Source organism: Coregonus clupeaformis, chromosome 5 (genome assembly GCF_020615455.1).
Source record: "Coregonus clupeaformis isolate EN_2021a chromosome 5, ASM2061545v1, whole genome shotgun sequence".
Lineage (NCBI taxonomy): Eukaryota > Metazoa > Chordata > Actinopteri > Salmoniformes > Salmonidae > Coregonus > Coregonus clupeaformis.
The window spans coordinates 7,346,697-7,371,209 of NC_059196.1; the positions used below are offsets into that span (position 1 = coordinate 7,346,697).

General features: G+C 43.3%; 1 protein-coding gene across 1 annotated transcript in view; it reads right to left on the reverse strand.

Annotated features, from left to right (window-relative positions):
* LOC121561417 (ATP-binding cassette sub-family G member 1-like) overlaps positions 1-24,513 on the reverse strand; it is a 39,335-nt gene that overhangs the window by 7,655 nt on the left and 7,167 nt on the right. The window contains exons 3-7 of the mRNA XM_041873984.2: positions 14,129-14,246; positions 13,547-13,679; positions 13,052-13,102; positions 12,314-12,459; positions 383-506 (exon numbers count right to left, since the gene is read on the reverse strand). Coding sequence (XP_041729918.2) covers positions 383-506; positions 12,314-12,459; positions 13,052-13,102; positions 13,547-13,679; positions 14,129-14,246 — 572 coding nt within the window. The remainder of the gene's footprint in view (positions 1-382; positions 507-12,313; positions 12,460-13,051; positions 13,103-13,546; positions 13,680-14,128; positions 14,247-24,513) is intronic.

A 24,513-nucleotide genomic window follows, 5' to 3' on the forward strand; every position in this document is an offset into this window, starting at 1 on the left:
GCAACACGTAAAGACGAACCTGTAGTTGCGCTCTTTTAGGTAAGTCACGCTAGGTACTGTATATACATTTACATTTACCAAGCACACATAGTTTGTATTTAGGTATATACCAAGCACACATAGTTTGTTTTTACTTTGTTAAACAACTACATTAGCCTGTTGATGTGTTAACTTGTTGGGGACCATGCATAAGTATTACGCCACATGTCTAGCTAGCTACATATCTAATTTTCAACCGTGATCCTGTGGTATCATTGTGCCTTTCATAGATTCCCATGCATTAGGCTAGCCTGAATCCCAGATCTGTTTATGTTGTCACGCCAATGACGTAGGTGTTGGTAAGACAACTCAAACAGATCTGCGACTCAGGTTGGAGGCTGACCTTGTTGAAGAGCTCAAAGAGCTTGGCGCTGGGCTGGTGGATGGTGCAGATGACGGTGCGGCCACCATGCGCCAGGGCCTTCAGCAGAGACAACACCTGGAAGCAGGAGGAACTGTCCAGGCCACTGCAAAACAGGGTATAGCGGCCAGGGTTAGCGTATAGGGGACAATGTCAAAGCAAAGAATAGATTGGCTTTTGCACACCTACAGTAACATCATAGATCTTCAATGCGGAGGAGAAGCAAACAAGTGAAGTGAACTGGTAGAAGGACTCCAGCACATTGCATAAACTTGCACTATTTGGCACGTTTATGACAAAGCAACAAACACTCTCTCGTGTCCATGTCTTTCTTGAAGAACTGTTTCTTGGGGTAAAACGTTATCGACAACTAATGTGAGTTGGTACAGAATCCTGTAAAGTCCTTTCCATGAACAGTGTTTGGTGGTTACCCCTCATCTTTTTTTCTACAACTGTTTCAAGGAGCCTGCAATCAACAAGTGCTCAGAGTGGGCACTAAGGGGGCTTTTCACAATGACTAACGTTAGCTACTGTCACGATCGTCGGGAACAGAGGAGGACCAAGGCGCAGCGTGGAATGCGAACATATTTATTTTTATAAAGTATCAACTGAACAAAACGAAAACGTGACGTCCCTGGTTAAATACACAAACCAACACGGAACAAGAAACCACACCAAATGAATGCCTAACTGCTACTTAAGTATGGCTCCCAATCAGAGACAACGAGCTACAGCCGTCTCTGATTGGGAGCCACCCTGGCCAACATAGAAATACAACAACTAGAACAAACACAAATGAAAACTCACACCCTGGCTCAACATACTAGAGTCTCCAGAGCCAGGGCGTGACAGCTACTTCTTTAACATGTGGGTTTTTTGCACACCTTCACCTTCACGTTCGTTCTTGTATGTGATCTAATGGTCCCATCACTGGACACTGATATGAATCAGTCAGTGATTTTGACCAGGTGAGAAGACTCTTTGGATTGAGAGTGTATTACAGTGCAGTTAAGCAGTCGGGGGTGGCTGAGAGACAGGATAAAGAGGCAGATGAAGTGTCCGTCTTAGAAGCCATCAAGAGGATTGGGCATCAGGAGGAAATCCCCTTAAGAGACGCTACACGCTGCTGCTCTCAGAAACTATGACGTCATTCCAGTTTCAGACCATGGTCAATTCGAATTGAAGTCAGTCAATTCAGGAAGGAATTTGAACACTTTTAAATAAACAGTTTCTCCTTTTTGATTCATTAAAAAGTAATATAAAAAATAAGATATTTTCTCAAACATTGAATTGGAATTTCAGTTTACTACATGAATTGGCTGACTTCAATTCACATTGACACATCTCTAACTCAATAACAGTGTACAATGGACCCTAAAAACGACATTGAGCATTAAATAACAAGAGCACTTCAGAACGTTTATGGTAAGGTTAGCAAATGTGGTAGCTTTACAGTACTCTACTGTTTATTGACTTTCCATCTTCCCTATCTCAGTCCCATATGTTGTCAGTTTGACTTTAGAAGATACCATTTCAGACGCTTGGAATATTTATGGTGCCTATAGAAAGTCTACAACCCCCTTGGATTTCTTTACATTTTATTGTGTTACAAAGTGGGATTAAAATGGATTTAACCCCCTAGAGTCGATGTCCCCATAAAAATCCATCAGTTTAAACTAGAGATTGAACCCCCCCCGCTCCGACAGTGCAGTAATATCTAACAAGTAGTATCTAACAATTTCACAACATATACCTAATGCACACAAAACTAGTAAGGAATGGGATTTAAGAATACATATATGGACAAGCAATGACAGAGCGGCATGGACTAAGATACAGTAGAATATTATAGAATATAATGCAGTATATACAGTGGGGAAAAAAAGTATTTAGTTAGCCACCAATTGTGCAAGTTCTCCCACTTAAAAAGATGAGAGAGGCCTGTAATTTTCATCATAGGTACACGTCAACTATGACAGACAAAATGAGAAAAAAAAATCCAGAAAATCACATTGTAGGATTTTTAATGAATTTATTTGCAAATTATGGTGGAAAATAAGTATTTGGTCAATAACAAAAGTTTCTTAATACTTTGTTATATACCCTTTGTTGGCAATGACACAGGTCAAACGTTTTCTGTAAGTCTTCACAAGGTTTTCACACACTGTTGCTGGTATTTTGGCCCATTCCTCCATGCAGATCTCCTCTAGAGCAGTGATGTTTTGGGGCTGTCACTGGGCAACACGGACTTTCAACTCCCTCCAAAGATTTTCTATGGGGTTGAGATCTGGAGACTGGCTAGGCCACTCCAGGACCTTGAAATGCTTCTTATGAAGCCACTCCTTCGTTGCCTCGGCGGTGTGTTTGGGATCATTGTCATGCTGAAAGACCCAGCCACGTTTCATCTTCAATGCCCTTGCTGATGGAAGGAGGTTTTCACTCAAAATCTCACGATACATGGCCCCATTCATTCTTTCCTTTACACAAATCAGTCGTCCTGGTCCCTTTGCAGAAAAACAGCCCCAAAGCATGATGTTTCCACCCCCATGCTTCACAGTAGGTATGGTGTTCTTTGGATGCAACTCAGCATTCTTTGTCCTCCAAACACGACGAGTTGAGTTTTTACCAAAAAGTAATATTTTGGTTTCTTCTGACCATATGACATTCTCCCAATCCTCTTCTGGATCATCCAAATGCACTCTAGCAAACTTCAGACGGGCCTGGACATGTACTGGCTTAAGCAGGGGGACACGTCTGGCACTGCAGGATTTTAGTCCCTGGCGGCGTAGTGTGTTTCTGATGGTAGGCTTTGTTACTTTGGTCCCAGCTCTCTGCAGGTCATTCACTAGGTCCCCCCGTGTGGTTCTGGGATTTTTGCTCACCGTTCTTGTGATTATTTTGACCCCACGGGGTGAGATCTTGCGTGGAGCCCCAGATCGAGGGAGATTATCAGTGGTCTTGTATGTCTTCCATTTCCTAATAATTGCTCCCACAGTTGATTTCTTCAAACCAAGCTGCTTACCTATTGCAGATTCAGTCTTCCCAGCCTTGTGCAGGTCTACAATTTTGTTTCTGGTGTCCTTTGACAGCTCTTTGGTCTTGGCCATAGTGGAGTTTGGAGTGTGACTGTTTGAGGTTGTGGACAGGTGTCTTTTATACTGATAACAAGTTCAAACAGGTGCCATTAATACAGGTAACGAGTGGAGGACAGAGGAGCTTCTTAAAGAAGAAGTTACAGGTCTGTGAGAGCCAGAAATCTTGCTTGTTTGTAGGTGACCAAATACTTATTTTCCACCATAATTTGCAAATAAATTCATTAAAAATCCTACAATGTGATTTTCTGGATTTTTTTTCCTCAATTTGTCTGTCATAGTTGACGTGTACCTATGATGAAAATTACAGGCCTCTCTCATCTTTTTAAGTGGGAGAACTTGCACAATTGGTGGCTGACTAAATACTTTTTTTCCCCACTGTACATATGAGATGAGTAGTGCAAGATATGTAAACATTATTAAAGTGACTAGTGTTCCATTTCTTAACGTGGCCAGTGATTTCAGTAGGCAGCAGCAGCCTCTAATGTGCTAGTGATGGCTATTTAACAGTCTGATGGCCTTGAGATAGAAGCTGTTTTTCATTCTCTCAGTCCCAGCTTTGATGCACCTGTACTGACCTCGCCTTCTGGATGATAGTGGGGTGAACAGGCAGTGGCTTGGGTGGTTGATGTCCTTGATAATCTTTTTGGTCTTCCTGTGACATCGGGTGCTGTATGTGTCTTGGAGGCCGGGTAGTTTGCCCCCGGTAATGCGTTCGGCAGACCGCACCACCCTCTGGAGAGCCCTGCGGTTGCGGGCGGTGCAGTTGCCGTACCAGGCGATGATACAGCCCGACAGGATGCTCTCAAATGTGCATCTGTAAAAGTTTGTGAGGGTTTTAGGAGCTAAGCCACATTTCTTCAGCCTCCTGAGGTTGAAGAGGCTCTGTTGCGCCTTCTTCACCACACTGTCTGCGTGGGTGGACCATTTCAGTTCGTCAGTGATGTGTACACCAAGGAACTTTAATCTTTCCACCTTCTCCACTCCGGTCCCGTCGATGTGGATAGGGGGGTGCACCCTCTGCTGTTTCCTGAAGTCCACGATCATCTCCTTTTTTTTGTTGACGTTGAGTGAGAGGTTATTTTCCTGGCACCACACTCCCAGAGCCCTCACCTCCTCCCTGTAGGCGGTCTCGTCATTGTTGGTAATCAAGCCTACTACTGTTGTGTCGTCTGCAAACTTGATGATTGAGTTGGAGGCGTGCAGGGCCACACAGTCATGGGTGAACAGGGAGTACAGGAAGGGGCTGAGCACGCACCCTTGTGGGGCCCCAGTGTTGAGGATCAGCGAAGTGGAGATGTTGTTTCCTACCTTCACCACCTGGGGGCGGCCCGTCAGGAAGTCCAGGACCCAGTTGCACAGGGCGGGGTTCAGACCCTCAAGCTTAATGATGAGCTTGGAGGGTACTATGGTGTTGAATGCTGAGCTATAGTCAATGAACAGCATTCTTACATAGGTATTCCTCTTGTCCAGATGGGATAGGGTAGTGTGCAGTGTGATGGCGATTGCATTGTCTGTGGATCTATTGGGGCGGTAAGCAAATTGAAGTGGGTCTAGGGTGACAGGTAAGGTAGAGGTGATATGATCCTTGACTAGTCTCTCAAAGCACTTCATGATGACAGAGGTGAGTGCTACAGGGCGATAGTCATTTAGTTCAGTTACATTTGCTTTCTTGGGTACAGGGACTCATCTGAAGTCGGTACAGCCGATCTGCCAACTTCTGTTTGTAGCGTCCAAAACAGTTTGGACTACACACTAACATGACCCATCTGTAGAAAGGTTTTGCTCTAGGACGCCCACAGGCCTCACAAGACTCGTCTGAAGGTCCCCCGGTACCAGTTGAAAAATTGAATGGAAGTACAGTGCATTCGGAAAGTATTCAGACCCATTGACTTTTTCCATATTTTTTTCCGTTACAGCCATATTCTAAAATGTATTAGATAAAAAACAGAAATACCTTATTTACATAAGTATTCAGACCCTTTGCTATGAGACTCGAAATTGAGCTCAGGTGCATCCAGTTTCCATTGATCATCCTTGAGATGTTTCTAGAACTTGATTGGAGTCCACCTGTGGTAAATTCAATTGATTGGACATGATTTGGAAAGGCACACACCTGTCTATACAGTGGGGGAAAATAGTATTTAGTCAGCCACCAATTGTGCAAGTTCCCCACTTAAAAAGATGAGAGAGGCCTGTAATTTTCATCATAGGTACACGTCAACTATGACAGACAAAATTAGATTTTTTTTCCCAGAAAATCACATTGTAGGATTTTTTATGAATTTATTTGCTAATTATGGTGGAAAATAAGTATTTGGTCAATAACAAAAGTTTCTCAATACTTTGTTATATACCCTTTGTTGGCAATGACACAGGTCAAACGTTTTCTGTAAGTCTTCACAAGGTTTTCACACACTGTTGCTAGTATTTTGTCCCATTCCTCCATGCAGATCTCCTCTAGAGCAGTGATGTTTTGGGGCTGTCGCTGGGCAACACGGACTTTCAACTCCCTCCAAAGATGTTCTATGGGGTTGAGATCTGGAGACTGGCTAGGCCACTCCAGGACCTTGAAATGCTTCTTACGAAGCCACTCCTTCGTTGCCCGGGCGGTGTGTTTGGGATCATTGTTATGCTGAAAGACCCAGCCACGTTTCATCTTCAATGCCCTTGCTGATGGAAGGAGGTTTTCACTCAAAATCTCACGATACATGGCCCCATTCATTCTTTCCTTTACACGGATCAGTCGTCCTCGTCCCTTTGCAGAAAAACAGCCCCAAAGCATGATGTTTCCACCCCCATGCTTCGCAGTAGGTATGGTGTTCTTTGGATGCAACTCAGCATTCTTTGTCCTCCAAACACGACGAGTTGAATTTTTACCAAAACGTTCTATTTTGGTTTCATCTTACCATATGACATTCTCCCAATCCTCTTCTGGATCATCCAAATGCACTCTAGCAAACTTCAGACGGGCCTGGACATGTACTGGCTTAAGCAGGGGGACACGTCTGGCACTGCAGGATTTGAGTCCCTGGCGGCGTAGTGTGTTACTGATGGTAGGCTTTGTTACTTTGGTCCCAGCTCTCTGCAGGTCATTCACTAGGTCCCCCCGTGTGGTTCTGGGATTTTTGCTCACCGTTCTTGTGATCATTTTGACCCCACGGGGTGAGATCTTGCGTGGAGCCCCAGATCGAGGGAGATTATCAGTGGTCTTGTATGTCTTCCATTTCCTAATACTTGCTCCCACAGTTGATTTCTTTAAACCAAGCTGCTTACCTATTGCAGATTCAGTCTTCCCAGCCTGGTGCAGGTCTACAATTTTGTTTCTGGTGTCCTTTGACAGCTCTTTGGTCTTGGCCATAGTGGAGTTTGGAGTGTGACTGTTTGAGGTTGTGGACAGGTGTCTTTTATACTGATAACAAGTTCAAACAGGTGCCAATAATACAGGTAACGAGTGGAGGACAGAGGAGCCTCTTAAAGAAGTTACAGGTCTGTGAGAGCCAGAAATCTTGCTTGTTTGTAGGTGACCAAATACTTATTTTCCACCATAATTTCCAAATAAATTCATTAAAAATCCTACAATGTGATTTTCTGGATTTTTTTTCCTCAATTTGTCTGTCATAGTTGATGTGTACCTATGATGAAAATTACAGGCCTCTCTCATCTTTTTAAGTGGGAGAACTTGCACAATTGGTGGCTGACTAAATACTTTTTTCCCCCACTGTATAAGGTCCCACAGTTGACAGTTCATGTCAGAGCAAAAACCAAGCCATGAGGTCGAAGGAATTGTCCGTAGAGCTCCGAGACAGGATTGTGTCGAGGCACAGATCTGGGGAAGGTTACCAAAACATGTCTGCAGCATTGAAGGTCCCCAAGAACACAGTGGCCTCCATCATTCTTAAATGGAAGAAGTTTGGAACCACCCAGACTCTTCCTAGAGCTGGCCGCCCGGCCAAACTGAGCAATCGGGAGGGAAGGGCCTTGGTAAGAGAGGTGACCAAGAACCCGATGGTCACTCAGACAGAGCTCCAGAATTCTTCTGTAAAAGGAACATGACAGCCCGCTTGGAGTTTGCCAAAAGGCACCTAAAGGACTCTCCGACCATGAGAAACAAGATTATCTGGTCTGATGAAACCAAGATTGAACTCTTTGGCCTGAATGCCAAGTGTCACGTCTGGAGGAAACCTGGCACCATCCCTACGGTGAAGCATGGTGGTTGCAGCATCATGCTGTGGGGATGTTTATCAGCGGCAGAGACTGGGAGACTAGTCAGGATTGAGTGAAAGATGAACGGAGCAAAGTACAGAGAGATCATTGATGAAAACCTGCTCCAGAGCGCTCAGGACCTCAGACTGGGGCGAAGGTTCACCTTCCAACAGGAGTGGCTGAAGATAGCTGTGCAGAGACGCTCCCCATCCAACCTGACAGAGCTTGAGAGGATCTGCAGAGAAGAATGGGAGAAACTCCCCAAATGCAGGTGTGCCAAGCTTGTAGCGTAATACCAAAGAAGACTTGAGGCTGTAATCGCTGCCAAAGGTGCTTCAACAAAGTACTGAGTAAAGGGTCTGAATACTTATGTAAATGTGATATCAGTTTTTAATTTTTTTGCAAAAAATTCAAAAAAACAGTTTTTGCTTTGTCATTATGGGGTAGAAAAAAAACAATTTAATCAATTTTAGAATAAGGCTGTAACGTAACAAAATGTGGAAAATGTCTAGGGGTATGAATACTTTCCGAATGCATATGGAGATTGTTTAGTGCCAAAAATAAGGGATTAAATATTTTCCACATATATATACACATTTTCCATATATACACTTCAGAACAAACTTCCTTTAGATTTTTTGGGGGGACTATCTGTTGTTCCATGTTTTGAATATGTTATTCAATGCGTTTGTATGGGCTAATAGCAGTAAGGACAAATAAAATGTTTAATCAAATACATTTTTATATATATATTTTATACTTCAAGGAGTCTTAATATTCCAAATCAAATAGCAAAATGATCCTTGGTATGACCTTCTTAAAACAATTCCATATAGCTTAGTAGAACCGTCCCCCCCCCCATCCCCAGGCTTAGACAGGGCTTAGATTGTAATGGGTGAATTGTCTTTTTTAAAATCAACAATCTACACAAAATACTCTTTAATGTCAAAGTGAAAGAGAAATTATATTTTTTAAAGATTTATGAAAAATAAAACGAATATACCTTGAATAGATAAGTATTCACCCCCCTGAGTAAATACATGTTTAAAAAACACCTTTGACAGCGATTACAGCTGTGAGTCTTCTTGGGTAAGTCTCATAAGAGCTTTACACACCTGTATTGTGCAATATTTGCCCATTATTCTTTTCACATTTCTTTAAGCTCTGTCAAGGTGTTGGGGACCATGGCTAGACAGCAATTTTCAAGTCTTGCCATAGATTTCTAAGCAGATTTAAGTCAAAACTGTAACTAGGCCACTCATGAACATTCACTGTCTTCTTGGTAAGCAACTCCAGTGTAGATTTGGCTTTGTGTTGTAGGTTATTGTCCTGCTGAAAGGTGAAATCCTCTCCCAGTGTCTGGTGTAAAGCAGACTGAAGCAGGTTTTCCACTAGGATTTTACCTGTGTTTAGCTCCATCCAGTTTCTTTTCATCCTGAGAAACTCCCCAGTCTTTGTCAATGTCAAGCATACCCATACCATGTTGCAGACACCACCATGCTTGAAAATAAAGAGGCAGTTACTCAGTGATGTGTTGTTTGCCCCAAACATAAGGCTTTGCATTTAGGCCAAAAAGTGTATTCCTTTGCAATATTACTTTAGTGCCTTGTTCCATACATATGCATGTTTTGGAATATTTTTATTCTGTATATTTGTATTCTTCTTGTCACTCTGTCATTATTGTGGAGTCACTACTATGTTGTTGATCCATCCTCAGTTTTCTTCTATCACAGCCATTGAACTCTGTAGCTGATTTAAAATCACCAATGGCCTCATGGTGACATCCCTAAGCAGTTTCCTTCCTGTCCTGCAGCACAATTCAGAAGGATAACTGCATCTATGATGTGTCTGGGTGGTTTAACACAAACCACAGCATAATTATTAACTTGATCATGCTTAAAGATACAGTATATTCAATGTCTGATTTGTTATTGTTACCCAACAGCCAATCACTGCCCTTCTTTATGAGGCTTTCGAAATGCTCCCTGTGTCACGATCGTCGGGAACAGAGGAGGACCAAGGCGCAGCGTGGAATGCGAACATATTTATTAATTGATGATCACACGAACAAAACAACAAAACGAAAACGTGACGTCCCTGGTTACATTCACAAACCAACACGGAACAAGAAACCACACCAAATGAATGCTTAACGGCTACCTAAGTATGACTCCCAATCAGAGACAACGAGCTACAGCCATCTCTGATTGGGAGCCACCCAGGCCAACATAGATATACAAAACCAGAACAAACACAAATGAAAACTCACACCCTGGCTCAACATACTAGAGTCCCCAGAGCCAGGGCGTGACAGTACCCCCCCCCCCAAAGGCGCGGACTCCGACCGCGCCAACCAAACACCACAGGGGAGGGACCGTGGGCACTCCGCCTTGGAGGCGGATCCGGCTCCGGCTCCGGGCATGATCCCCACTCCCTCTCTAACCCCCCAAAGTACCCCTGGTCCGGTCTGACCCTGCTGACCGGAGCTGGACTGCACACTGGTGGAGCGGATTGCTCTAGCTCCGGCGTGACGCAGCTGACCCGTGCCGAACCAGGCACCGGTGGAACAGGCACGGGCTGTGCCGTACTGACGACGCACACCACTGGCTTGGCGCGGGGAGCAGGAACGGGCCGAGCCGGGCTGACGAAACGCACCACTGACTTGGTGCGGGGAGCAGGAGCGGGCCGGACCGGGCTGACGAAGCGCACCACTGACTTGGTGCGGGGAGCAGGAACGGGCCGAGCCGGGCTGACGAAGCGCACCACTGACTTGGTGCGGGAAGCAGGAACGGGCCGAGCCGGGCTGACGAAACGCACCACTGACTTGGTGCGGGGAGCAGGAACGGGCCGAGCTGGGCTGACGAAACGCACCACTGAATTGGTGCGGGGAGCAGGAATGGGCCGGACCGGGCTGACGACGCGCACCACTGACTTGGTGCGGGGAGCAGGAACGGGCCGGACAGGGCTGACGAAACGCACCACTGACTTGGTGCGGGGAGCAGGAATGGGCCGGGCCGAGCTGGCGACGCGCACCGTAGACTTGGTGCGAGTGGCAGGAACAGGCCAGACCGTACTGGGAACACACACCACTGGCCCTACGCGGGGATCAGGAACAGGCCGGACCGGACTGGCAACACACCCCAGTACCTCTCGCCGTGCCTCTACATCCTCCTTCCCCCTGGTGACCAGTGACTCCCGTAACCTGGCGGCCTCCTGCTGCCCCGTCGTCCACGGCGTGAGCCCCCCCCTAAAAAAATTCTGGGCGTCTCTCCTACCCGTGGACCAGGTCTCCATGTCCCTCGCCAGACTTTCGCCCTTCTGCTTCCAAGTCCAGCCCTTCTCTTCCTCACCCGGCTTGACCCAGTCGAGGAGGCGAAGGAGATCTGCTAGACACGCTGCTTGGTCCAGTCTTGGTGGTTTCTTCTGTCACGATCGTCAGGAACAGAGGAGGACCAAGGCGCAGCGTGGAATGCGAACATATTTATTAATTGATGATCACACGATCAAAACAACAAAACGAAAACGTGACATCCCTGGTTACATTCACAAACCAACACGGAACAAGAAACCACACCAAATGAATGCCTAACGGCTACCTAAGTATGACTCCCAATCAGATACAACGAGCTACAGCCGTCTCTGATTGGGAGCCACCCTGGCCAACATAGATATACAAAACCAGAACAAACACAAATGAAAACTCACACCCTGGCTCAACATACTAGAGTCCCCAGAGCCAGGGCGTGACACCCTGGTCTTTGTAGTTGAATCTGTGCTTGAAATGCAATACTTGACTGATGGACCTTACAGATGTTGTATGTATGGGGGACAGAGGAAGGGGTATTCATATTTATTTTTTACTTCTTAACTATTTTAGGCAATTTTTTTATATTGAATTTTTATTAATTTGTAAAAATGTGTAGAATGTTCTTTTCACTTTGACATTATGGAGTATTTTGTGAAGATCAATGACAAAATTACAATTAAATCTATTTCAAATCGCACTTTGTAACGCAACAAAATGTGAAAAAGTTCCAGGGGGTGTAGAGTTTTTATAGTCACTGTATAAACTCAATCCCAGACAACAAATACAACAACAAATGTACTTTACTCTAAGGTCATTTTCACCCTCGATTTATCACAGTGCCAAGAGACAGATTAGTGTGAGCTTCAGGAGTAGGCTAATCCCTACAGATGGTAGAAATCTAAACCAAAGGGAGACAAACGGCTGCTTTTTGGTCATTAAGGACATTGGGAGTCATTTGTGTCCCCTGGTGAGACTCAAGTCTTTCCTAACCAGAAGCCAACTGGGAGAGACGATATTCAATTGCATCCTCTGTTCCAAAAGAGGATAGGTTAACCTTGGAACTTTTCTTTCAGATTTCTTTGGGGGGGGCGGACACAAGCACACACAAAATGGAACACAACAACACCTACACTCAACAACGACGTCGTATTGCCTGTACATCTCATGAAAGAATAGTATTGATTCTAAATATGGACTGTACAGTGTGCTTAGACCGTGGCACGTTATAATCCATTGTCACGTCAGGACTTTCCTTGCCACTGACACACATGCATGTGTTCTATACGATGTGCAATTGGAGCTTCTGACCTGGTGGGTTCGTCAAAGAACATGATGGGAGGGTTGTTGACAAGCTCCAGGGCGATGGCCAGCCTTTTCCTCTGCCCCCCTGAAAGATGTGACGTTCGGGTTTTCGCACACTCAAGCAGGCCCAGGGCCGTCAGGATCTCCCTCACCTAAAAACAACACAGGAGGGTTACAAACACCTATAACCACATCCCTCCCTCTCAGCAACTTGACGTATACGTCTACATTAATTACAGATCTAGGGTCAATGCTAACTAGAGTTAGCGCTATGACTGGAAGTCTATGGGTATCTACTAGCATACTAGCAGATACCCATAGACTTCCAGTCATTGTGCTAACACTAGTTAGCATTGGCTAGCAAAATTACGTCTAACTTCCTTCATACTGGACACAGAGACATAAAAATAGTATCCACTAGTTCATCTGACTCTGGGGAAGTAGATAAAGGGCTTCATTTTCAAAATCCCGAACTATCCCTTTAAGCATAAGGGGGAGGAAATAATATCTGACCCTGTACCAGTGGTTAGTAGCAACCTCTACATACTTACTCCTTCCCAGCCACCCTCATAATATCACTTTACATCCATTCCAGCCTGTTTAAAGCCAGTACTGACTGCACTAGTGGCAACACTCCAGTGCTGAAATAGTAACTGGTACTGATTTCCAGTTCAAGGGTCAGGGAACATGCAGGAGATTAAGGTAAGGGAAGAATTTGAAGCCGTTCCCATGCAACTCTCTTACCATGTCTCTCTTGCCCTCATCCTTTTCCTGGAGCTTCAGATTAGCAGACACCTAGGAGACAGAGAGGAAGATTTAGTTCACACTACGGCTGCGTCCCAAATAAGAGAAACGAAGCCTACGTGTGCAGGTGCATAGAATCTTTCATGTCTCAGAAGCAACCATGTAGAGAGAAGATGTATCTTACCAATGTGAAGAAAGCCCCAGTTTAGGAGGGCACAATGTTACATAGAAATGTATTGTGTAGAACAGACATCATGTGGAATAATGAATTATGACGGCTCTAATACATTGTATTTTTATCTGCAGCTTTACAACCGTTTCACCTCTTTAACCTATTGTTTACTTCCGGAGCATGAATTTCCATTGTGTATGCACTGTAATGTGTTTGATCTATTGACCTGCCCTCTTGGCCAGGTCTCCTTTGTAAAAGAGGTCTTCTGACCTCAATGGGACCTCCTAGAGAAATAAAGGTTACATTGATTAGTTTTTTATTACCATCATGGCTTCCTGTACTGAGAGGTGAGGCAGAAGCATGTCATCCTGCATGATGTAGCACGAGACCTTCCTGAAAGAGCGCAGGTCACGAGGCTGCCCATTGATCAAGATCTCCCCCTTCATCCCTGTCTCCCTACAGACAGAGGGCAAAGCCATACCTGGGTTATGCATTTGATCCATATGATAGAATTGATTTATTTCTGGGTTTAAAGAGAAATGAACAATTGAAATAGAAACAATAGAGAACAGATAAGACATTAATGTAAACAACATGAACAACATGTATTTCCAAAGTGGTCATCAATTGGAAGACGACTAACCGGTTCAAAACATGAAAACATACAATAGAAATTGAATATATACAGAAATACATTGTTAAATGATTGCAAATGAACTTGGCGCTTGGCGTCACCCTGCGAGAGTCACAGCCAGGTAATAGCAACCTGCAGCAAGGCATTTTGTAATGACAACTTTTTTATGCCCAGAACTGTAGGTGTGGCGTGATTCTTGTTAGTATAAGTTCCTCGTCTATCAGCGACCTTGTACACCTCTTGGTTGTTAAGTGTCGGGCCTGTGGCTCACCTGTAGCCGGCCAGAATATTCATCAGGGTAGATTTCCCAGCTCCTGAGGGACCCATGATGGCCACCAGGCCGCCACTGGTGAATTTCCCAGAGATCCCTTTCAGCAGGGTCTTGTAACCTGAGAGCCGAGTACAAAAGAAAGCAGAACCATATAAAACACTCCATCAGCCTCACAATGGCATTTCAGGCATTCACCTTCACACAGTACCTGCTTAAACCTGTCTCCAAACCATGCATTCTCTCCCCCTCAGATAAAACCCTCTTTGTGTTTCGGGTTAAAAGGAGGTATTTGTATTTTAATGTGTTTTCTGACTGAATGTACCCATCTGGTTGGGTGTCTATTACATTGTAATCTCCTCATGCTCACCTTTCAGACGCCAGAACATGCTTGTATTTGCACATGGTGTGATTCAAATCAACCCACAATGTGGGAGTAAAATGTTTTGGGGTGCTTATTGTGAAGCACTTTGAGCTGCATTTATAAAATATGCTTTATAAATAAAGTTATCCTTATACATTTTAGAATTCATTCACATTTTACATGAGCTATTCTGTTTGAACACCACATTTGTGTAAACGGTGAACACACTGTTGTTCTAGCCCAGAACCACCACACCCGATTCGTGACCTCGATGATTTGCATCCGGTGTGTTAGAGCTGGGCTAGAACAGAAATGTGCAACCCAGTGACCAAAGTCTCAGTACTAGAGTTGAGAAACACTGTCTCACTCTAAATCTTAATCTATCGTATATGATAACACTGTAAATAAAATGGAAATGAAATCATCGCCTTGCCAGAAGCACGCAGAAAGGAGTGGAATGGCCTATAGTAACCTGCGATTTACCTAATGGACACAGCTATCTGAACGCTAATCCAGTTGATCGCAGTGGCTGCCAGTTTAATTGGATTTTCTGGCATAATCCTTCAGAGCGATACACAAATACCTCCAACCTTTTCTGTCCTATTTTAATGGAACCCTAGTGTTCCCTGCTAGGAGGAGAGGATGCACTTTAGTAACCTCTCCCTTGTGTAAGCCATGCAGTGGTTGCACAGACAGTAATTGCCTGGGTCAGGAAGGGCATGTTCATAACTTCTTCATTTCACGGCTTAATTCCCATACGGGTGAAGCATTGATTGATGATATAAATGCACTAGGATGTGGATCGGGGGGAAAAAATCACTAAACACAAAACAAATCTTGCAGTATGTTATATGTCTAGTTGGTGTTGAATCCCACTATAATGGTAACTACACTCTTCAACAGACAAGTGAAAAGTTATGCAAACCCTGTGTCACTATACTCATGTGATGAGTAACCTTTTGTCTGAGACTAAAGCTAATGCTTAGTCTTTAGCTCAGCAGGCTAACATTGTTTGAGTCGTGACAATTGTCTGCATGTTACAGCAAGAAAACTGAACAAACATGTGAGAAACAAATTCAAGTTCCATCGATCTATCCTAGTCTGAAAGGGAGAACAACTGAGTTGGAGGTAAACAAATCATCATGTATTTACAAAATCAATTCCATTCAATTATTTGAGTCCAAAGCATGACAACATGGAAGTACCATAGTTGTCGGTGTCCATATTTGCATGGTATCGGACAGAAATTGTCAAAAATGCTTATGTAAGCCCCTCAGAATCAAACTAACCTGGTAAAAACAAGGCAGGTAACCAAATTCTGCAAAGACTTGTATTACACCCAATGAGCACATGTAAACAATAGGATGAATCACAGTTCATTGGATTGCATTCACTGAAAGACCAATGTTCTTGCCCTTTGGCAAGATAATGACAGAGTAGGTTATACAGAAAAGTCGAAATCACACTCTGCATAAAATCTGAGCTTTGGAAGAGGATAACAAGTATTTATTATCCATTTAATATGAGTTGAACAATTTGGGTCAACAGGTTTTAGGGTGGGAATGTGTTGGCAGATAAATAAGTGGGTTGGATTATCTTAATACATACTCCCTTGAAGTTCAGCTAAGTAAATTATCCATAAACAAATAAATAAATAAATGCAATAAAGTTGCATTAAGCGCTTTTCAACTGACCTGTACGGTCCAAATATATATTTCAAATGTGTGTGGGGGAAATTAAAGATGGTCTAAAAAGAGGTGAAAGAGTTCATATTTAATGCATTAGACGAGTCGTAACGAGACGAGTCGTAACGCCAAGAGTCATTCCACTAACTTAGAGCCATGATATTTCAAGAGCAAGAAACGGTCAGCCAGGATTTGATTTAAAAACTTTTGAATTTCTTTTAATTGACCGTACAGCAATTGCTAAGTTAGGCCTACTCAATAAATACAAGCTACAGTTCCTTTTTAGTTCTTTGCTTCCTGTATCATAACAGCACTTCCGAAAGTGGACTTAACCTTCGAAAGGTAGAAAATGCTGTTTGTTATCAAAGGTACAGTGGGGAAAAAAGTATTTAGTCAGCCACCAATTGTGCAAGTTCTCCCACTTAAAAAGATGAGAGAGGCCTGTAATTTTCATCATAGGTACACGTCAACTATGACAGACAAAATGAGAAAATAAAATCCAGAAAATCACATTGTAGGATTTTTAATGAATTTATTTGCAAATTATGGTGGAAAATAAGTATTTGGTCAATAACAAAAGTTTCTCAATACTTTGTTATATACCCTTTGTTGGCAATGACACAGGTCAAACATTTTCTGTAAGTCTTCACAAGTTTTTCACACACTGTTGCTGGTATTTTGGCCCATTCCTCCATGCAGATCTCCTCTAGAGCAGTGATGTTTTGGGGCTGTCGCTGGGCAACACGGACTTTCAACACCCTCCAAAGATTTTCTATGGGGTTGAGATCTGGAGACTGGCTAGGCCACTCCAGGACCTTGAAATGCTTCTTACAAAGCCACTGCTTCGTTGCCCGGGCGGTGTGTTTGGGATCATTGTCATGCTGAAAGACCCAGCCACGTTTCATCTTCAATGCCCTTGCTGATGGAAGGAGGTTTTCACTCAAGATCTCATGATACATGGCCCCATTCATTCTTTCCTTTACACGGATCAGTCGTCCTGGTCCGTTTCCACCCCCATGCTTCACAGTAGGTATGGCGTTCTTTGGATGCAACTCAGCATTCTTTGTCCTCCAAACACGACGAGTTGAGTTTTTACCAAAAAGTTATATTTTGGTTTCATCTGACCATATGACATTCTCCCAATCCTCTTCTGGATCATCCAAATGCACTCTAGCAAACTTCAGACGGGCCTGGACATGTACTGGCTTAAGCAGGGGGACACGTCTGGCACTGCAGGATTTTAGTCCCTGGCGGCGTAGTGTGTTACTGATGGTAGGCTTTGTTACTTTGGTCCCAGCTCTCTGCAGGTCATTCACTAGGTCCCCCCGTGTGGTTCTGGGATTTTTGCTCACCATTCTTGTGATCATTTTGACCCCACGGGGTGAGATCTTGCGTGGAGCCCCAGATCGAGGGAGATTATCAGTGGTCTTGTATGTCTTCCATTTCCTAATAATTGCTCCCACAGTTGATTTCTTCAAACCAAGCTGCTTACCTATTGCAGATTCAGTCTTCCCAGCCTGGTGCAGGTCTACAATTTTGTTTCTGGTGTCCTTTGACAGCTCTTTGGTCTTGGCCATAGTGGAGTTTGGAGTTGTGACTGTTTGAGGTTGTGGACAGGTGTCTTTTATACTGATAACAAGTTCAAACAGGTGTCATTAATACAGGTAACGAGTGGAGGACAGAGGAGCCTCTTAAAGAAGAAGTTACAGGTCTGTGAGAGCCAGAAATCTTGCTTGTTTGTAGGTGACCAAATACTTATTTTCCACCATAATATGCAAATAAATTCATAAAAAATCCTACAATGTGATTTTCTGGAAAAAAAATTCTCAATTTGTCTGTCATAGTTGACGTGTACCTATGATGAAAATTACAGGCCTCTCTCATCTTTTTAAGTGGGAGAACTTGCACAATTGGTGGCTGACTAAATACTTTTTTTCCCCACTGTATGTGTTACTCATAACAAAACATTAAATGCATACATGTAGTAGCTAGGACAAAAGTCAAAGTGACAGTAGGATGTAGAAGTGGGTCAAAAAGTGTTCCAAAACAATGTGGCAAATGAACCCAACCGATTCTAGTTTAGCATGAGTGTTCCTGTGTAGTGGGGTAATATTTATTATATGCATATTATATATCCTTCACATGCGACCAGTAATAAGACTATGAAATTAATATGTCTATAAAATGAATTGGCAGTGTCCATGAAGATAATTTAGCAATATGCAAGCAGGACTATTGTTGCGTTAAAGTAATAGGCAATCAAGAAAGATCTGAGAATGGAATTCTAAATACAAGTGTATTTAATTACCTTGTAAAATGAATGAAATCCCATACAAGGCATAAAGCTTAAGTTACAAGGCAATACTGACATTAACAAGGCATTTAATATCTAGGCATGATCAGACAGGGAGAGAGAGAGAGAGAAGTCATGCCCCAAGAGTCCCTGGAGAGGAGACAGAAAGAGAGTTTCTCACCACACTAGGTCAGGAACAAAGAAAGAGAAAGAAAATGAATCTAAGACCCTTTTATAAGCATCTGACTTGTTTGGATTCTAAATCTGAGTTGTTGACCAACAGTATTACAGTAAAGTTAACCTACAATCAGATATCAGACCCTGTGTCACCTACAGGATGTTATCACAACAGAACCTCTGCTACCCAAAGGTGTGAGACAATGGAAGTTGGAGAGATAATGCAGCATTCCTAAGACAACACAAAGGAAATCCTTGCATACAGTGTAAAGAGTCACTTTGGTGGCTGGACCACCCTACACCTACAAATGCAGGCACACAGTACATGTTGGTGCTGAGTGAGTTATTGATGCCAGACCAGTCATGGTGCTCTTCATCTTTTCCTTTAATCTGATCAGTTCCATGTTTCGTCTGAAGAAGGATTACATCTTGGGGTGTATTCATTAGTGCACACTGTAGCAAAATGTTTTTCAATCCATTTGGTTCATAATGAATACACCCCTAACAAAACGGCACTGCCCTTTTCCATCAAGGGATGCTTGTTTCTTTTTCTGTTCTGTCAAATCTCCCTAATTGAAAATATCAATGAAAACATTCCACGATGGAATATGAAATATGATATATTGCAGGGTTTAAAATAGAAATGTCACTATAGTGGCATGTCTTTTATTCTATGCATTGCCTGACAGCAGCAAAACAGACATACATTTCAGCTCCAATAAAGCAAAATATTAAAGAGAGTTCTCCCATATATCAAACGGCCAGACTGTTACATAAAGTGCATTTGGAAAGTATTCAGACCCCTTAACTTTTTCCACATTTTGTTACGTTACAGCCTTGTTCTATAATGGATGAAATTGTTTTTTTCCCTCATCGATCTACACACAATACCCCATAATGACAAAGCAAAAAAAAGGTTTTTAGAAATGTTTGCACATTTATTTAAAATAAAAAATGGAAATATGACATTTAAATAAATATTCAGACCATTTACTCAGTACTTTGTATAAGCACCTTTGGCAGCGATTACAGCCTCAAGTCTTCTTGGGTATGACGCTACAAGCTTGGCACACCTGTATTTGGGGAGTTTCTCCCATTCTTCTCTGCAGATCCTCTCAAGCTCTGTCAGGTTGGATGGGGAGCGTCGCTGCACAGCTATATTCAGGATGTTAGATCGGGTTAAAGTCTGGGCTCTGGCTGGCCACTCAAGAACATTCAGAGACTTGTCCCGAAGCCACTCCTGTGTTGTCTTGGCTGTGTGCTTAGGGTCGATGTCCTGTTGGAAGGTGAACCTTCGCCCCAGTCTAAGGTCCTGAGCACTCTGGAGCAGGTTATCATCCAGGATCGCTCTGTACTTTGCTCCATTAATCTTTCCCTCAATCCTGACTAGTCTCCCAGTCCCTGCCGCTGAAAAACATCCCCACAGCATGATGCTGCCACCACCATGCTTCACCGTAGGCATGGTGCCAGGTTTCCTCCAGACGTGACGTGTGGCATTCAGGCCAAAGTGTTCAATCTTGGTTTCATCAGACCAGAGAATCTTTAGGTGCCTTTTGGTAAACTCCAAGCAGGCTGTCATGTGTCTTTTACTGAGGAATGGCTTCCGTCTGGCCACTCTACCATAAAGACCTGATTGGTGGAGTGCTGCAGAGATGGTTGTCCTTCTGGAAGGTTCTTCCATCTCCACAGAGGAACTCTGGAGCTCTGTCAGAGTGACCATCGGGTTCTTGGTCACCTCCCTGACCAAGGCCCTTCTCCCCCGATTGCTCAGTTTGGCAGGGCGGCCAGCTCTAGGTGTGTCCACAACCCGGCCAGTCTTGGTGGTTCCAAACTTCTTCCATTTAAGAATGATGGAGGCAACTGTCTTCTTGGGGATCTTCAATGCTGCAGACATTTTTTTGTACCCTTCCCCAGATCTGTGGCTCAACACAATCCTGTCTCGGAACTCTACGGACAATTCCTTCGACCTCATGGCTTGGTTTTGCTCAGACATGCACTGTCAACTGTGGGACCTTATATAGACAGGTGTGTGCCTTTCCAAATCATGTCCAATCAATTGAATATACCACAGGTGGACTCCAATCAAGTTGTAGAAACATCTCAAGGATGATCAATGGAAACAGGATGCACCTGAGCTCAATTTCGAGTCTCATAGCAAAGGGTCTGAATACTCATGTAAATAAGGTATGTCTGTTTGTTATTTTTCATACATTTGCAAAAATTTATAAAAACCTGTTTTCGCTTTGTCATTATGGGGTATTGTGTGTTGATTGATGAGATATTTTATTTATTTAAATCCATTATAGAATATAATGTGGAAAAAGTCAAGTGGTCCGAATACTTTCCAAATGCTCTGTAGGATCAGGTCCCCCCGTCCTATTTATTGTGATCTGAAAGGCAAAACTGATTCTAGATCAGTAGGCTACTCCTACTCTGAGAGACTTTAAGAATATGGGCCATCAAGGGGATGCTGCTGCACTGCCTAAGTCACAGCACATCATGGTCAGGGTGATGTGTCTGTCGCCTCCAGTCACGGATGATAGAATACACCAGAAGAGCAGCTCAGCAGCCAAAAACCTTCTTCAGAAAATCTACAAAATCAGAGCTAGTTAGAAAAGACAAGTGCGAGTTCAAAGACAAGTGTGACTCTCTCACTCACCATCTCTCTCTTTCTCTTACTGCCTGAGTGCTATAATGAGGTATTAATTTCACACTCATCTAACTGTAGATCTGAACACCTTGCTAAAGTCGCCAGGATATCGCAGGGATCCTCAGTGGCACAAATCTGAGAGTAATCCAACCCTGGGTCCCAAGCGCAGGTAGATGCTGACATCTCTTAGTGACAGTTACTCAGTTGTACTACCCTGTTATAAATCTTTCCCAGGATCCTGAAAGATCGTTGAAAACCCTATTGAGATTGTAACCAGGGCAGAGCTCTTTTTCTTTTCAACCAAAGCTGACATAAAAAGAGTCTGTGACTCAGTTGTGTGAATTCTATTAAAAACCAGGGAGCAGACCCCTTACACAAACATTTCTAAAAAAGCTATATAGAGCCATGCCAACAAACAAAAGCTTACAGTGGCCCAATGCTTGAATATTAGTCCTCTGATGTGCTTTAAAAATGGGGAGCAAAACATTTAGTAATGCTCGCTCATGCACACGCACACGCACACACACAGGCACAGACATGCACGCAAGCTAGCACACACACTTTCATCACCACCAATACTATTTGGCGTAAACGGCAGAGTAACGGCATGTCTGTATGTCTGGAGGGTTCAGCCTAGGTGAAATGCATCAGGTCTTTTAAGCGCTAACTGACACGTCATCTAAAGGATTTCCAGGGTGATAGTCATGCCTCGTCATCCTCTCAGTCAGACAGATGGTCAGTCAGCAAAGACAAAGTCAGGTCACAGCCATGCACTAAACTGTAGGTCTGAGTCTAGTTAATAGGACATTTAAAAATGTCTGTTTTGTAGTAAAAAAAAATAAAGCAAGATACGTTTTTTCAATGGCATCCTCTGGTGTGAATCATGTGATTTTAACCAATTAGTAGGCAATTAGTAGGCATTGACTACTCATAATTGGTTGAAATCACATGATGCACACCAGATGATGCCTTTGGAAAAATTTATCTTCCTCTATCTTTTGACTACAAACATAGAAATGCGCCATTTTCACATACTGTATGTTGTTGATGTTGGGGTAGTGCTGGAGATTATGAATATTAAGGTTGAAAATGTGTGTAATTTCCCTTTTAAGCCATCATCACAACTATGCAAATACAGTGGGGAGAACAAGTATTTGATACACTGCCGATTTTGCAGGTTTTCCTACTTACAAAGCATGTAGAGGTCTGTAATTTTTATCATAGGTACACTTCAACTGTGAGAGACGGAATCTAAAACAAAAATCCAGAAAATCACATTGTATGATTTTTAAGTAATTAATTTGCATTTTATTGCATGACATAAGTATTTGATACATCAGAAAAGCAGAACTTAATATTTGGTACAGAAACCTTTGTTTGCAATTACAGAGATCATACGTTTCCTGTAGGTCTTGACCAGGTTTGCACACACTGCAGCAGGGATTTTGGCCCACTCCTCCATACAGATCCTTCAGGTTTCGGGGCTGTCACTGGGCAATACGGACTTTCAGCTCCCTCCAAAGATTTTCTATTGGGTTCAGGTCTGGAGACTGTCTAGGCCACTCCAGGACCTTGAGATGCTTCTTACGGAGCCACTCCTTAGTTGCCCTGGCTGTGTGTTTCGGGTCGTTGTCATGCTGGAAGACCCAGCCACAACCCATCTTCAGTGCTCTTACTGAGGGAAGGAGGTTGTTGGCCAAGATCTCGCGATACATGGCCCCATCCATCCTCCCCTCAATACGGTGCAGTCGTCCTGTCCCCTTTGCAGAAAAGAATCCCCAAAGAATGATGTTTCCACCTCCATGCTTCACGGTTGGGATGGTGTTCTTGGGGTTGTACTCATCCTTCTTCTTCCTCCAAACAGTTTAGACCAAAAAGTTTAGACCAAAAAGCTCTATTTTTGTCTCATCAGACCACATGACCTTCTCCCATTCCTCCTCTGGATCATCCAGATGGTCATTGGCAAACTTCAGACGGGCCTGGACATGCGCTGGCTTGAGCAGGGGGACCTTGCGTGCGCTGCAGGATTTTAATCCATGACGGCGTAGTGTGTTACTAATGGTTTTCTTTGAGACTGTGGTCCCAGCTCTCTTCAGGTCATTGACCAGGTCCTGCCGTGTAGTTCTGGGCTGATCCCTCACCTTCCTCATGATCATTGATGCCCCACGAGGTGAGATCTTGCATGGAGCCCCAGACCGAGGGTGATTGACTGTCATCTTGAACTTCTTCCATTTTCTAATAATTGCGCCAACAGTTGTTGCCTTCTCACCAAGCTGCTTGCCTATTGTCCTGTAGCCCATCCCAGCCTTGTGCAGGTCTACAATTGTATCCCTGATGTCCTTACACAGCTCTCTGGTCTTGGCCATTGTGGAGAGGTTGGAGTCTGTTTGATTGAGTGTGTGGACAGGTGTCTTTTATACAGGTAACGAGTTCAAACAGGTGCAGTTAATACAGGTAATGAGTGGAGAACAGGAGGGCTTCTTAAAGAAAAACTAACAGGTCTGTGAGAGCCGGAATTCTTACTGGTTGGTAGGTGATCAAATACTTATGTCATGCAATAAAATGCAAATTAATTACTTAAAAATCATACAATGTGATTTTCTGGATTTTTGTTTTAGATTCTGTCTCTCACAGTTGAAGTGTACCTATGATAAAAAATTACAGACCTCTACATGCTTTGTAAGTAGGAAAACCTGCAAAATCGGCAGTGTATCAAATACTTGTTCTCCCCACTGTAAATGCATGTTCTAAATAAAGTGGCGTAATGAATTGAAATGTGGTTGAGGTCAATTTGACATCTAAAATTAACATTATAGGTGTATTATTATTAGTGAATTTTATGATGCACACAGCTCCATCGGTCAATTAAGAATTGAAGCATTAGACATATTTGTTACTGTAAAAAACCCACTAGCCATTGCTCTTTTAAGAGATGAAAGGCAGCTCACGCAGCATCCTTTTTAGTTTGTATCTTCGTGAGTACAAAGCCCATGGCATCCTGCTGTGTTATCATCAGCCCCACCCCCACTGCATCTGGGTTACTTTAGTTTGCTGACCGATGGTAACCAGCTGAGAGCAGCTCAGACTCTCTTAGTTGATGTGTTTTTTTTTAAATGTAGAATACATGTGCGTCACTGCATCTTACTGTAGGCTGCCTTTTAATGATTAGGTTACATGTTAGATTAGATTACATGTTTGTATTCTCTGTACTTCTTTATC